At 35.3% G+C, this 12,786-nt stretch overlaps 1 protein-coding gene across 1 annotated transcript in view; it reads left to right on the top strand.

Moving 5' to 3' along the window:
- The window catches only part of LOC129226823 (inositol 1,4,5-triphosphate receptor associated 1-like), a 53,647-nt gene extending 46,128 nt beyond the window's left edge, over positions 1 to 7,519 (top strand). Inside the window, exons 9-10 of the mRNA XM_054861451.1 lie at positions 1,077 to 1,220; positions 6,200 to 7,519. Coding sequence (XP_054717426.1) covers positions 1,077 to 1,220; positions 6,200 to 6,362 — 307 coding nt within the window. The 3' untranslated portion in view covers positions 6,363 to 7,519. The remainder of the gene's footprint in view (positions 1 to 1,076; positions 1,221 to 6,199) is intronic.
- Positions 7,520 to 12,786: the final 5,267 nt, after the last annotated feature.

Below are 12,786 nucleotides of genomic sequence, written 5' to 3' on the forward strand. Positions count from 1 at the left end.
TCTATCAGTGGCGTGGCTTGTTAGCCATTCTCTGGATCAATCACTGGCGTTTCGATAAGAGTAGAACCTCGCTAATTCGGCACCATTGGGATCTAAGCAGAATAGGCGAGGTTATAAGACGACGTTTTCCCTTACATAACCAGACAGCAGTCCTGTTATGAAGACAAGGTTTTAATTGAAAGTGTTTTATACTGTACTATAATGAAGTAAACATAGCATTAAAATTTATGAAGAACATAAATAGTCTGTAACGTTCGTTTGTTTAGCCAGAAACAGTCTTGATTTTGCTGCACTGTTCTTCCATTTTTTTTTACCTATAAAATATCCACTGGTGTAAAAAACAAACTTAGTTCAACTTACGGAAGAGCTTACTTCACATAAGCACCTTATGATCACTTATTGTTTATTGACTCGCTGTTGTCATCGTCGTCATTTATCTGATGATTATTCTGTGTAGTCTGTGTGACAGTAAGCAATAATTTGGTAGTCATTTGAATGCCCCGAATCGATTTACTCCATTTTGAAAAAATTCTTGATTTCAGCTTTAATAGTGCTTTATTGACATGTAGTACGTGTATTTATATTAAAGTTTTCATTTACTGCATTTCTGATCATATGTCGACAGAAAATGAAAAAACGATGATCAATTTAATTCCTCAATAATCTTCATCTGTTTTCTCTACTTTTCTTTTATGAAGTTAATCAATTTGTCGAGAGAAACATTCATTTATTGATCACGATTACTGTTTGACCACGGATTGTATGGAATTGGCAAACATCCAGTTAAGGCGACTCCATCTGAATGAGGGGAAAATAAAAATTTTATGCGTGTATTCCTCTCATTTGAATGAGACTGCTTAATTTAGAGGCTAACATACATCTGCAAAATCGGACATCCCTGAAAACTAATAGATGCTTCCATTTCCCCATGTAAACCGGATCTTTGCCTTTCCATACAATCCGTGGTTAGATAGTAGACGTCTTTGTTGCATGTTTTTATGAAGATGATATTTAATTTATTGCTAGTAGCGTCGTGCTTTGTTATTTTCCTTCCCAACCAACCTCTTGTTTTTCAGTGATATAATCTTCCCCACCTCTCCCTTTTCATCCCCGGACCCAGAGACCACACCTTCTCCTGTGCAAGAATCTGCCTGTGATACAGAGATGGAAGACGTCTGTCTGCTGACAGAAATAAGTGTTCCTGTTAGACCTAGGCGGATGTAAGTCTCCTGCTGCCTGTGTTAACATTTTATGTGCTTGCAATACCTTCTTTATGTTTCCGTGTGTTCAGCTTTGCTTTAAAGATGAATCCAGAGTTCAAGTAATAACTATTGAAGTAAAAATTTTACACGCTAATATTATTAATCTAGAAAATCACCCGTCAAGGTATGACGGGTGAAAATTGCTTCTACATTTGAACGAAGCCATTGCCTGTTTGGTGATATTTTGATAGTTGAAATTGTAACCCTAACTCCAGTAGATGAACCCTAAACTCCAGTGGGTAGCGTTCATAGCGTTGACCGTTTTTCGTTTCTTCATTCCCCTGAAATGACACAGTTTTACCAGTAAAACAGTGAAGTTGCCGGATCGAGCCTTTTACTACATGGCAAGGCCGTATCCAGAGGGGGGGGGGTGCCTAACGGCCCCCCCCCCCGAAACCCGAAATGTTTTGTACCGTTAAACAGAAAAAGGTTTTTTTTTTCTTTTTTAAAATTCCTATTGTCAGAAAAGGAAAATAACAATTTTTTTTTAATTCTTAATTTTGCTACTATTCAAAATTTATAATATTTTGAAGAAATACAGAAAAAGCAGTTCTAGTTCTCATTAGCTGCAAGGCACACTTGAAATTTAGACCTTTAATTAGGACTTCCTGCTCTCTTTCCCAATTCAATTCAGGGCAGTCCAGGGTCAAGGCAGGCCCTTTGTCAGTTCGGTAGACTTTTCAAGTCTACCAAACTGACTTCTGTGCACTTCCTCCTCCAGAGGCGTGCACAGAAATTCTGGGGCTGTCACAAATGCTTTTTTTGGGCCCCCTCCATAATGTTTACCCATATTTTCAACCCTAGGTTTAAAAATATTGGACCCCATTTAATGGGCTCGGGCCCGGGCCAATAGGTGTCTCTTCTCCCCTCTGTACACGACCCTGCACTCCTCCCCCTGAAACTCTTATAAAACTTAAACTGTACTGATTTCGAGCCTGGGACTCCCGAAAGACTAGGACCCTAGTTTCCGATTAGGCGAGTATCTTGTTACCAAGATGTGCCAAATTCAGCTCCTTGATACATCCTGAGTAAAAAATGCAAAAATCAAGATTCTCGCGTTTTTGTAGCATAATTTTCAAGATCATTTTTGTGACTGATATGTTTCTTGTCTTGCATTTATTTAATACCGAATTCAGTATCATGGAAGTTCTTTTGTTATTGCTTGTTTTTTTTTTCTTACTTCTACTACATACTGTTAATACCTTAAGTATGAGAAAAAAATAACACTTACTCTACTCTCTTTCATTTTCTGCACTACTTGTGATTGAAAAAAAGTCGTTTCGAGAAATATTTTGTTGCATTTATTTTTAACTTAAAACGGGTGCGTCTTACAAAGTTATAATCATTTTGTCAGACTGTGCAATCAACTTCTGAAAAGTGTAAATAAAGAGCTTCAAATAATTTCAACTGTTCGAGAGTCTTTGAAAATTACTTAAGTTTTTGAAATTCCTTGAAAAGTTCTTCAATTTTGTATCTTATCAAGAAAATCAAGTACGAATTGTCCAAATGGCCAGAATATTATTCTTCCGTTCTTATTTTCTGAATGTCTATACCATTTCTTTTAAACTGTTTTGTACAATTTTCATACTGTAGGGCATTTAATGAAAAAAAAGGGGGGTAGTGGGAGTGATCAAAAACAAACTTCACTAAAAGCTGATATGAGCAGATGGAGGGGTTCTTCTCTTTTCTCCTTTTTCCTCTCTGTCCATTAAGTTCCATGATTTGTCGAGCAAGCAATTTTTATTTTGTTTGATCTTGATTTGCAAAAGAATGTATAACTTTTAAAAGACTTCGTTTGCCTATTTTTTTCCCACATTTTTGTAGTCTCACAATTACCTAATATAAGGCCTCAAAATACAGATTTTTTTTTCAAAAATTTCTCGGGGGGAAAAAACCCCGAACCCCTTGAAATTATGGATGTTCTACATCCGACTTAAAGGGACACTCTCCTGTTATCCTTACCACTACAAGGTGAATAAGAAAAATAATAAGAAATTAAAATAACAACAGTCCAAACAGTGGAATCATTAAAAATCGAGACAAAAAATCTTCTATGTTAACATTTTTATGCGTTTGGTGTGTCTATATATACTATGTATGTGTGTGTGTGTGAGAGGCAATGTGCTAATCCGGGCCCCTCCGGAAAAAAATTTCTGGATACGGCCTTGCTACATGTTAAATATTACCAAAATATATTATCAAATTATCATGCCGTGACGCGAGTGTCATTGTTGAAACTCGCGGGCTACTCGATCATTAGGTGTTATATATATGGGGATTTATTTTCTGATCACTGTAATAGAGTGAGGTACTTGTAATTCATCTGTAATTCTTAAAGGAGAAAATCACGAAAATATAAATTGACTAAAGACCTTATATTTGATAATTCCAACTAACAGTGACTTTCAGGAAACTTTTTTTTAAATTGACAGCGTTAAATTAAGTTTTTATTCATTTTTTTTCTGTTTTAATTCTTTTCAAAACGGTATTTATCACACGATTTATTGAAGTAAGAAGTTGCTCTAAATACGAAAATCCATGGTCTTGAAGGAAAATTTAAAGTTTCTGCTAGGAATCTTAGGGTAGACTGAGGCGCGTCTACGCAGTGCACTTTTTTCAAAACGAAGTATAACTGGAGAGCCAACAGCAATAACAGATTGATGCTACTCCCTAGCAAATATTCTCACAAGTTTTTGAACATTAGTCGAGCTTCGGTTCAGCATGCAGAAAGAATAATCTGTTTTTTACCAAGTTGAGTAAATTGTGTGTTCAACGTTTTGAAGCTTATTGTGAATAAGTAATACTTAGTTAAAAAGAAAAAAACAAATATATAAAAAATAGCAGAATTTTATCCTTTTTTGAGAATTATATTTGTATGAACTGAAATGTTATTAAATTTTTTGCACGTTAAAAATAAATCCAAAGCTGGCGACGGGGCAAATTTACGCGTTGAACGTCGGGGCACCTTTACGATCGTTCTTACTGTGTCTTACTTAAACGTGCCTCTGACACTTTTTTCGTTCCAAACTGCCTCAAACATTTTTAGTATTTTCCGGTTATTTAGTTTTGAAAATTACCATTTAATTTTTAATTAAGTTATACATTCGTATCTTATAGTTTACAATCGTGTAGTTCTATCTGCTAGCCCTTCAGCTTCAACATTATACACTATTCAGTCTATAATAAATTTGCTTTATTTTAGCGATGGTAAGACATTATGTTCAAAACAGTAACAGAACCGCGTTAGGCGTCAAAATAAATATGCGTAAACGTGCCCGTGTCCGGGGCAAGTTTAGGCAACCGACTTGGACTCAAAAATATTTTTTTAACGGTTAAAAACATAAGCTGAGCAACAACTGAATATACTAATTTCGACTCCATTAACTGCTACATAAGACCGCAATGTCTAAAATTTCCGAAGTTAAAACTTAAAAATTAGAAAATTCAGTGAAACAATTCCGCGTAAACGTGCTCCGGTCTACCCTACTCTTCCGCAACTCAAGTCCAAATCTTTCGTCGAACTAAATCTACATCTTCCACCAATGACGAATAGCCAATCATTTTAGGGAGAGGCCATCCGAAACTTTTGAACTGACTTCCCAGAAATTTTATTAAAATGAAGTTTTAAAAACTCAATTTTTGCCTGGCTTTAGTGACGTTAGGTGGGGGGGGGGGGGATGGATTTACAAAACCTTCCTCAAATATGTTTAGAAATTGAAATTTCAGAGTAATTTTTTTAATTAGGGTCCTAAAAACGCATTTTAGGCTATTTTTGTTGATGTCAGAAGAGTGGTCAGGGTTCGGGTGCTAATAAAATATTTTTCGAAAATGAAGCTTAGAAACCGAGTTATTCTGCCGTTATATGTTGAGAAATCAGGAGAGGGGGTGGGTGCTCTTCTGCTGCCGAGCCTAAAAATGCACCTTTTAGGCAATATTTGCTGACATTAAAGGCAGAATGAGGGCGTGTGGAATCTCTCCTTCGTGGAAAAATAGTTCTAAAAATTTGAAGGTTCTAAAAATCCAATTTTAAGCAATTTTTGAACGTATTAGAGAAAGGGATGGAAGGTTCGTAAGATCTCCCTCCAAACTCCTCATCTTAGAGCTATTATCAAGATAGTAACCAGGGGAGGAGGGGGTTCCTATCGGAAATCGTTCGAAGTTGAAGCCCAAAAAAAAGCCATTTAGGCTGGTTAAGCTAATCTCAATTGAAAGTTTTTCCAAGTTGAAGTCCTAAAATGCAATTTTTAGTTACCTTTCGGGGCGTTTGTGGAGGAGCATGAGAAAAAAAGGGAGATCTCCCCCAGAAAAGTTTCGAAATTAAAGCCATAGAAACGCAAGTTTAGGCTCTATTTGGTCTTGTGAGCAATCGGTGTACTCCGAGGACAGCAGTATTTAGAAATCGTCTCAGTGAAAGTTGGAATCAAGAAATGACGTAAACAATGGAGCAAAATTTTGTAAGTAACAGTTCTGTATAGTTTCTCTCCAGAGGAATATAATTTCTCCCCAAATTAAGACCTAAACTTCTTTTAGTTATTGGAAACCCTACATCATCTCTGTAATGAATACAAGGAAAGCCTGAATTAATTGCAAACAAATCAAGTAGTTGTCAAAAAAATAAATAAATACATTTAAATTTAGTTTTATCTGTTGCTTGAGCATAAATATAGCGATGAACTACTTTAGTGGTCAACTGAAACAGGTGTTCAACTTATAGAGGTTGATTTGTGTGATTTAGCACTAATTCTATACCTGAAAAGAGGTCAACTTAGACAGGTGGTCAACTTTACAGTTTTTACTGTGTGTATATGTGTCGGTGTTTGTTTCTCGGAAAGCATGTCATTACTCTTGTCTACTGCCTCAAATTGGTTCCCTCGGTGATAAGGATAATTCAAACAATCGGTAAAACTTTGCAAGAACTTATTTTATCTTCATTTCAGGTACCTGTTCAATTTCCTGAACTGGATTTCAGGACAACGCTTCTGGAAATGGGACAACGCTACCATGGTCCAGCATGCTCGTTACACCCTTAGCGCCCTGCTTGCAACTGCGGCCATGTTGACCTTGGTCCTCACCTTTGTTCCTAACCAAGTACTCTCGTGAACGAACAAAAAAGTGACGTTTTACACCTTCGCCATCGTGCCAATGCAGAGAACCACCGTTCGAAGGCAATAGAGAAACAAGTCGGAGAGTGCCTTTCATCGAGTTCCCAGTTGCGAGAAAGTCATTTCAGTGACCGCTGCTTATTCACTCCAAAAACAAAGCTACTTTCCGGAAGTAAATATCGAGCAGCGATTTCAGTCGCTGTTTCTCAACAGTTACTCAAAAAAAGTATCAAGAGTTGTAAAACTCTTGACACTAACGGCAAACTTCTGAGAATTTTTAAAGGGCAAAGAATAGTTGTCCGTTAAGACGAAATCCATAAATTCTGAAAATGAGGAGAGGAGGAGGGGGGCTACCAGAGTTGTTTCCGGTTGCCTGCAAGTAGGCAATTATGTTTAAACTTATTGAATGTGCCAATTTTCAGATCAGTGGGCAGTATGAAAATTACTATCAGGAATCGAGGATTAACAATGGTAAAGTTAAACTCAAAGCAAGCCCTAAACTACAGACGTTAGGTAGAAAACGGGAGACGATTCAAAAAAAAAAAACGTTAATACACAAATACTGTCGTTTTCGTAAATGGTTTTATCCCTCCTCCTTTAGGAAAATGAGTTAAACCACACTGAGTTTCCAGTTCAATAAAGACGATTCGCGCCCTCAAAAACCAATATGTACATCAATTGATTGAAAACGACTTCACTGCAAATAATCACTTGTGAACATCAAAATAAAAAAAAAGCGGTTTTCAAATATTCACTTCAAATGCTACTAAATCGCCTTTTTCCGTAATTTTCGAAATTCTTGTCTTCACTGACATCACAAACATTAGCTACACGCATGTAGACGTGTAAGGTCGCTCACTACCAAAAGTAAAGGCACTTTCGATCTCCACTATTTTATGTTCAAAATTAACTATCAATTTAAAAAATATATATATAGTATTGATCGCTTCACGTGTTTAAAGAAAGAATTAACTTAATATGCTGAGCTTTATATTTTTCTCATGTTACTATTTCAACTTTATCTTCACTAATAATAAGGCTGAAAGTCTGTATGTATGGATCTCTGTCTGTTACGCGCATAGCGCCTAGACCGTTCGGCCGATTTTCATGAAATTTCGCACAAAAATTAGTTCGTTCGTAGCATAGGGGTAAGCACCTCGGAACGATTTTTCGAAAATTCGATTTTGTTCTTTTTCTACTCCAATTTTAAGAACATTTTATCAAGCAAAGAAATTATCATAACGTGGCTAGCAAATTAACATAGCATGTCGGCGAGAAATTCATCATCCGTTATTTGTAAATATACAGGCGAACCAAATGACCTTTTAATTTTCTACTACGGGCAAAGCCGTGCGGGTACTGCTAGTAAAAAATAGAATGGAAAATTTTACAAACATAGCATATTTACAGGAAATAAAAATTGATTCATTTGGAATTACTATAAAGAAAAAGCAATATAACAATGCGTTTAAGCCAAAAAAAAAAAAAACTTTTTTTTTTCTTTTTCAATTTTATTCTGAACTAGCGGTACCTGCACGGCTTTGCCAGTAGTAGAAAATTAAAAGGTCATTTTATTCGCTTGTATGTTTAAAAATAATGGATGATGAATTTCTCGCCAATTTGCTACATTCATTTGCTTGCCTATGCTACTCCACGTTTAATTTCGTAATTTAGTCGTCTACGTTGTGATAATTTGCTTTGTAAAATGTTCTTAAAATTAGAATAGAAAAAGAACAAAATCGAATTTTTGAATAATCGCTTCGAGGTGCACACCCCCATGCTACAAACTAATTTTGTGCCAAATTTCATAAAAATCGGCCGAACGGTCATGGCGCTATGCGCGTCACAGAGATCCAGACAGAGAGACACAGCTTTATTATTAGTAAAGATAAATAAGATAAAGATTTGCACTCTTCAAATACCTTAACAAAAATTTCACAAAAAGCGGCGGTCACTCGGTAGTTAATTTGTGAATTATTCGATGGAAGCGGCGGTTGGAATGATGTTTAGAGGAATGGAATACTTTGAAGATTATAATTTCAATTCGTGCACACTGTAGATCAGAAAGTCTCCAATTTGTAATCATGATGGAGAGGAATAAGAAACCATTCCATTCTGCTGGTAAACAATAGCAACCAGTTTGCAAAATGTGGCAAAGCAAGAACTCAATTAACAAGAGCTCGTCTCGTATCAAGACTGATTCTTGCACCAAGGATTTAATAGATTGTCTTGATGTCATCAATGTGTCATTACTTTCTAAATACTTTCGATTCTTTTTCTCGACCAATAGTTTTTGCGATATCTATGTTTCAAAAATTTAGTTCATGCAGTGGATTTTTCTTATTCATGTTTCAGTGAACTATAGAGGCATTTCGTTTGCTATGTCATGCAGAATAAGTTACTAAAAGGTTCTACTAATTCAATTTCAAATTGGCTGTTGCGCCTAGCTTTGCGAATGCTAACTCAAACGGTCTATTTGCTTTATTTATACAAAACGAAACCTTTAAAATATACCTTATTCTGCATGTAAGATAAAAATTTCTATAAATCGATATTATTCACCACAGACTTTTTTGATTTAGGACTGTTCTGTTTCAGACATTTTCTATTTTTAATCTTCTTACATATCACATAAAATAGGGGTGGGGGACAGTAAACAATAGGAATGTTCCTTGAGTTTCCATTAGAATCATAAAAAAGCATGTAAGAGTGAGCCAAACTCTAAAGTGATGAAGTATATACACTATATACACCAAGACTATTCAGAATCGTACGACATTGCAGGGTTAAAAATGCAGTCTTCATATGCTATTGTCCATTTTCCACAAGAAGGCACTTGACTCCTCTTTCGTCACGTGGTATCCAATGATTCTATTTCGCTGTTTTCAGCACAAGGTAATTTGGATCATTGCATTTTCTTGTAAAAGCAGCAGTTTTTAAAATGTGAGAATAACTAAAATGACAGAAGACCAAGTGATGTAAAGGACACTAAGACTTTTTTGCGCATTAAAATGCACACCCAAGTTAACGCTGTCTGGTTGTCTCATTAAGAAGCACGTGGATTGCTTACTGATCACCCCTACAAAAATGGAGCTTTGCTTTCAAGGAGGCAGGACGCAGTGCCTTCTTGTAAAAAACAGACAATAGAAGGTGTTCTACGGGAGTTCAATTGAGCAAAACATTTATTGGGGGCAATGGAACATCTACATAACATTGCATTTCTACGTGCAATGAAATAATTCCTTTTAGATGATAAAAATCAAAGTTTTTGATGCAAAAGTTGAAAAAATGTTCCATATGCGTTTTGAGGTTACTAGAAACCCTTTTATCAATGCAGAAAAAGTCTGCAATGTTGAAAAGTCACTTTAATTTTTTTGCAATGAAGAGCTCTATTAATTAACATTTGTAATGTTTAACAGAAACACTGAGTGTATTAAAACCAGCTGCTTTTATGCATTTAGTACCAAAAGAGAAAACGTGTGTTCTGTAGCACACAGAAAAATCTTCCTTCGTCTTAAACAATATAGCGAAGCCTTACCGACATTTAAGAGTTACGTGAAGCAAAGAAAAAAATAACTTCAACTTTTAAATCCTAATTCCATGAATAATTTCATTTAACAAAAATACAAATAAGATATTGTGGCAAAAAGGCGCTGGCATAGCTAGTGATTTCTTAATGTTATAATAAATGTATAAAATGTTATAATTAATGTTAATGTTTATACAATACAACCTTCTGATAAATTGTTTGATGATCGTAATAATAATATTCGACATCATAGAAACATGTTCTACCAAACTCCGGCAGATAATGTCTCTACTACATGATGAAAACATTTCGGACCCTGCAATGCTATGTAATTCTGAATCATCTTAAAGTTTGTCTACTTTTTCAGATTTACTCTGAAAATACAGTACAAATTATGCAAACCGCTGTCTTCCAGCAACCAATTCCATAGCGGTCCCCCCCCCCCCCTTCATTGCAGAAATGGGGCATTGATAGAAAAACGCAATACATAAAATCTATTTAACAATAAAAATATTAACATACAGGGTGTCCGAGGAGTCTCCGACACATTTCAAAAATTGGGTTAAAAAAAATAAACGGGATAGAAAGTAAAATTAACTTACATTTATTACTTCATACAGTAAAGTTTTTTTAAGCGTATCAATACACCTCGATGTAGGTCCCTTTCGTCGGACGAAGAATATCCATCCTATAATCAATTTCTGACGTAGTTCCTTGTAGCATTGATTCTGTCACTTGTGAGATTGCAGCTGTAATGTGATGTTTAAGATCTGAAATGTTGTGCGTTTTGGTGGAATACACAGTGTCTTTGACGATTCCCCAAAGAAAGAAAGTGGGGGTCACAGTATGGGGCCATCTCGTCTAATCCACCTGTTTGGGAATTTTCAATTTAAAAATTCCCGCACCTAATTTTGCATTGCAATTTTGCGGCCATTTTTGCATTTAAAAAAACAAAAGGTAATAAGTGTGATTTAATTTTACTTTCTATCTCGTTTATTTTTTTTACTGAATTTTTGAAATGTGTCAAAGACTTCTCGGACACCCTGTATATTTCTCATGCTCAGTAAAATTTCAACATCAGTCTTTAGAAGTAAAACAAAAAATCATTTAGCATTGTCAACGCAATATGCAGCTATTTTTATCAAAGTTGTTATACTGCAATAGTAACATGCAACCAACATTTTTTTTTCTTTTTTCCAACAAAACAATCATTTTGAAATTGAAGAAAAAAAAAAAAAAAAAAGAGCTCAAGCGAAATGGTCTAAAACAAATTGTATGAATAGAAGAATTTAAAAATTTCTGTAGACAAAAAATTATTATCCTGCTTGATGTTATGACGTTAGTACATATGCCAATTCTAAGTGTTTTTAGCTTAAAATATGTTTAAAACTTAGGCTAAATACTTAATAGTTTTAAAGCTTTAAAATAATATTAGAGTTAATAAATGTTCAGAATTTAAGATGCACAAAGCACTCTTTAAAGCAAGTGGACTTATTCAAATAAGTAAAACATGTAACCCAAAAATAAGCGTATCCCTAAATACCATGATAAGCACACAACTGTGAAATTTAATTGCCATTTCGGTCAAAATCACAATAACTTAAACTCATGTCTGTTTTAAGCTGGTTTCTTTTCCCAATTATATATCCTGCTACTTCTTCTCATTACATCCAAAATATACAATGTGAACTTTCTCAAAGATGAACAAATGCTGTCCACCTCTGAGAAGCTGAGTTATGGCCTTGAGCAAGTCCATTTCTTTTAAGGGAAAGCAATCAGCAAGAGGAGGAATTGTTAGGTGCAGAGTTGGGCTACTATTGCAACCCTTTTATTGGCGAGAAAATCCTGTACCGCTTGCTACTTCTTATCTGAATTATATTGTTCGTCAAATGGGCAATAACACTGCAAACTGAATCTGCAAGTTCTTTAGCCGTTTTTCCTCAACACTATTTCAGCAAATGGAATTGTTTAATCAGTCGGGCAGCGAAGCTCAACTTGCCAGAGGTGGAGAGACGTTCCTTCTGCCAAGTATTCATCTTAACATTTTCTCTGTGCTGCTGAATTGGATCCAAGCCAGCACCAGCAGGCACACGTAATACGGATTGCAGGGGAGAAACCGATTAACCATCACGTTATTGGTAACAAATTTCAAACCTATGCAAACTTCAAGGCTTGAGATAAATTTGACTCTTGGTATAAGTTGATATGTTTCCAGATTTCATGTATTGTTACCAGACTTTGTAGTTGTCCTGATATTCCTGGGAGAAAGACTATTTTGTCCTGATTTTTAGCTTTTTGTCCTAATATTTCTGATTTTTTAAAAAATTAATTTCAGAGATCCCAACTGGTTTTCAGTTTGTCCTTGGGGAAAAAAGAAAGAGACCTTAATCTCAACTTTTAAAGGTTAAAATTTGTAATGCACTGATTAATCCTCAGTAATTGATAATCGGTCACTTTGCAATTAACCAGCTGAATGTTTTTTTAATGATCCAGCTTTGTTCTTCATGCTTGAGATAAGTCTAATTCCAGGCATAATTTGATATTGTTTCCAAATTTCAGGTACTGATACTCAATTTAACATTTTTAACCAGGGACCAAGAGCAGAAATTTTTTTTGATGACACAGCTTTAATCCTTAATAGCAGGTGTTGGCATTTTACTATTAATGGGCAGTTTTGTATTTCAAGTTTTGATCTGTAATTTTTACTGTAACAAGGAACATTAAGGTTGCTTCAATCTTTTCATTGAAAAGAGAAAAGCCTTGGACAAAGTGATTACTATTAATAAAAACGATGCTATTAAATGAAAAGTGTCTACCGGCCACTAACCCAAAATTAGGGGGGGGGGGGGGGGGGTCTATGTAAGACTGATAATAAATAAATATAAATTTCAAG

Source organism: Uloborus diversus, chromosome 7 (genome assembly GCF_026930045.1).
Source record: "Uloborus diversus isolate 005 chromosome 7, Udiv.v.3.1, whole genome shotgun sequence".
In the NCBI taxonomy this organism is placed as follows: Eukaryota; Metazoa; Arthropoda; class Arachnida; order Araneae; family Uloboridae; genus Uloborus; species Uloborus diversus.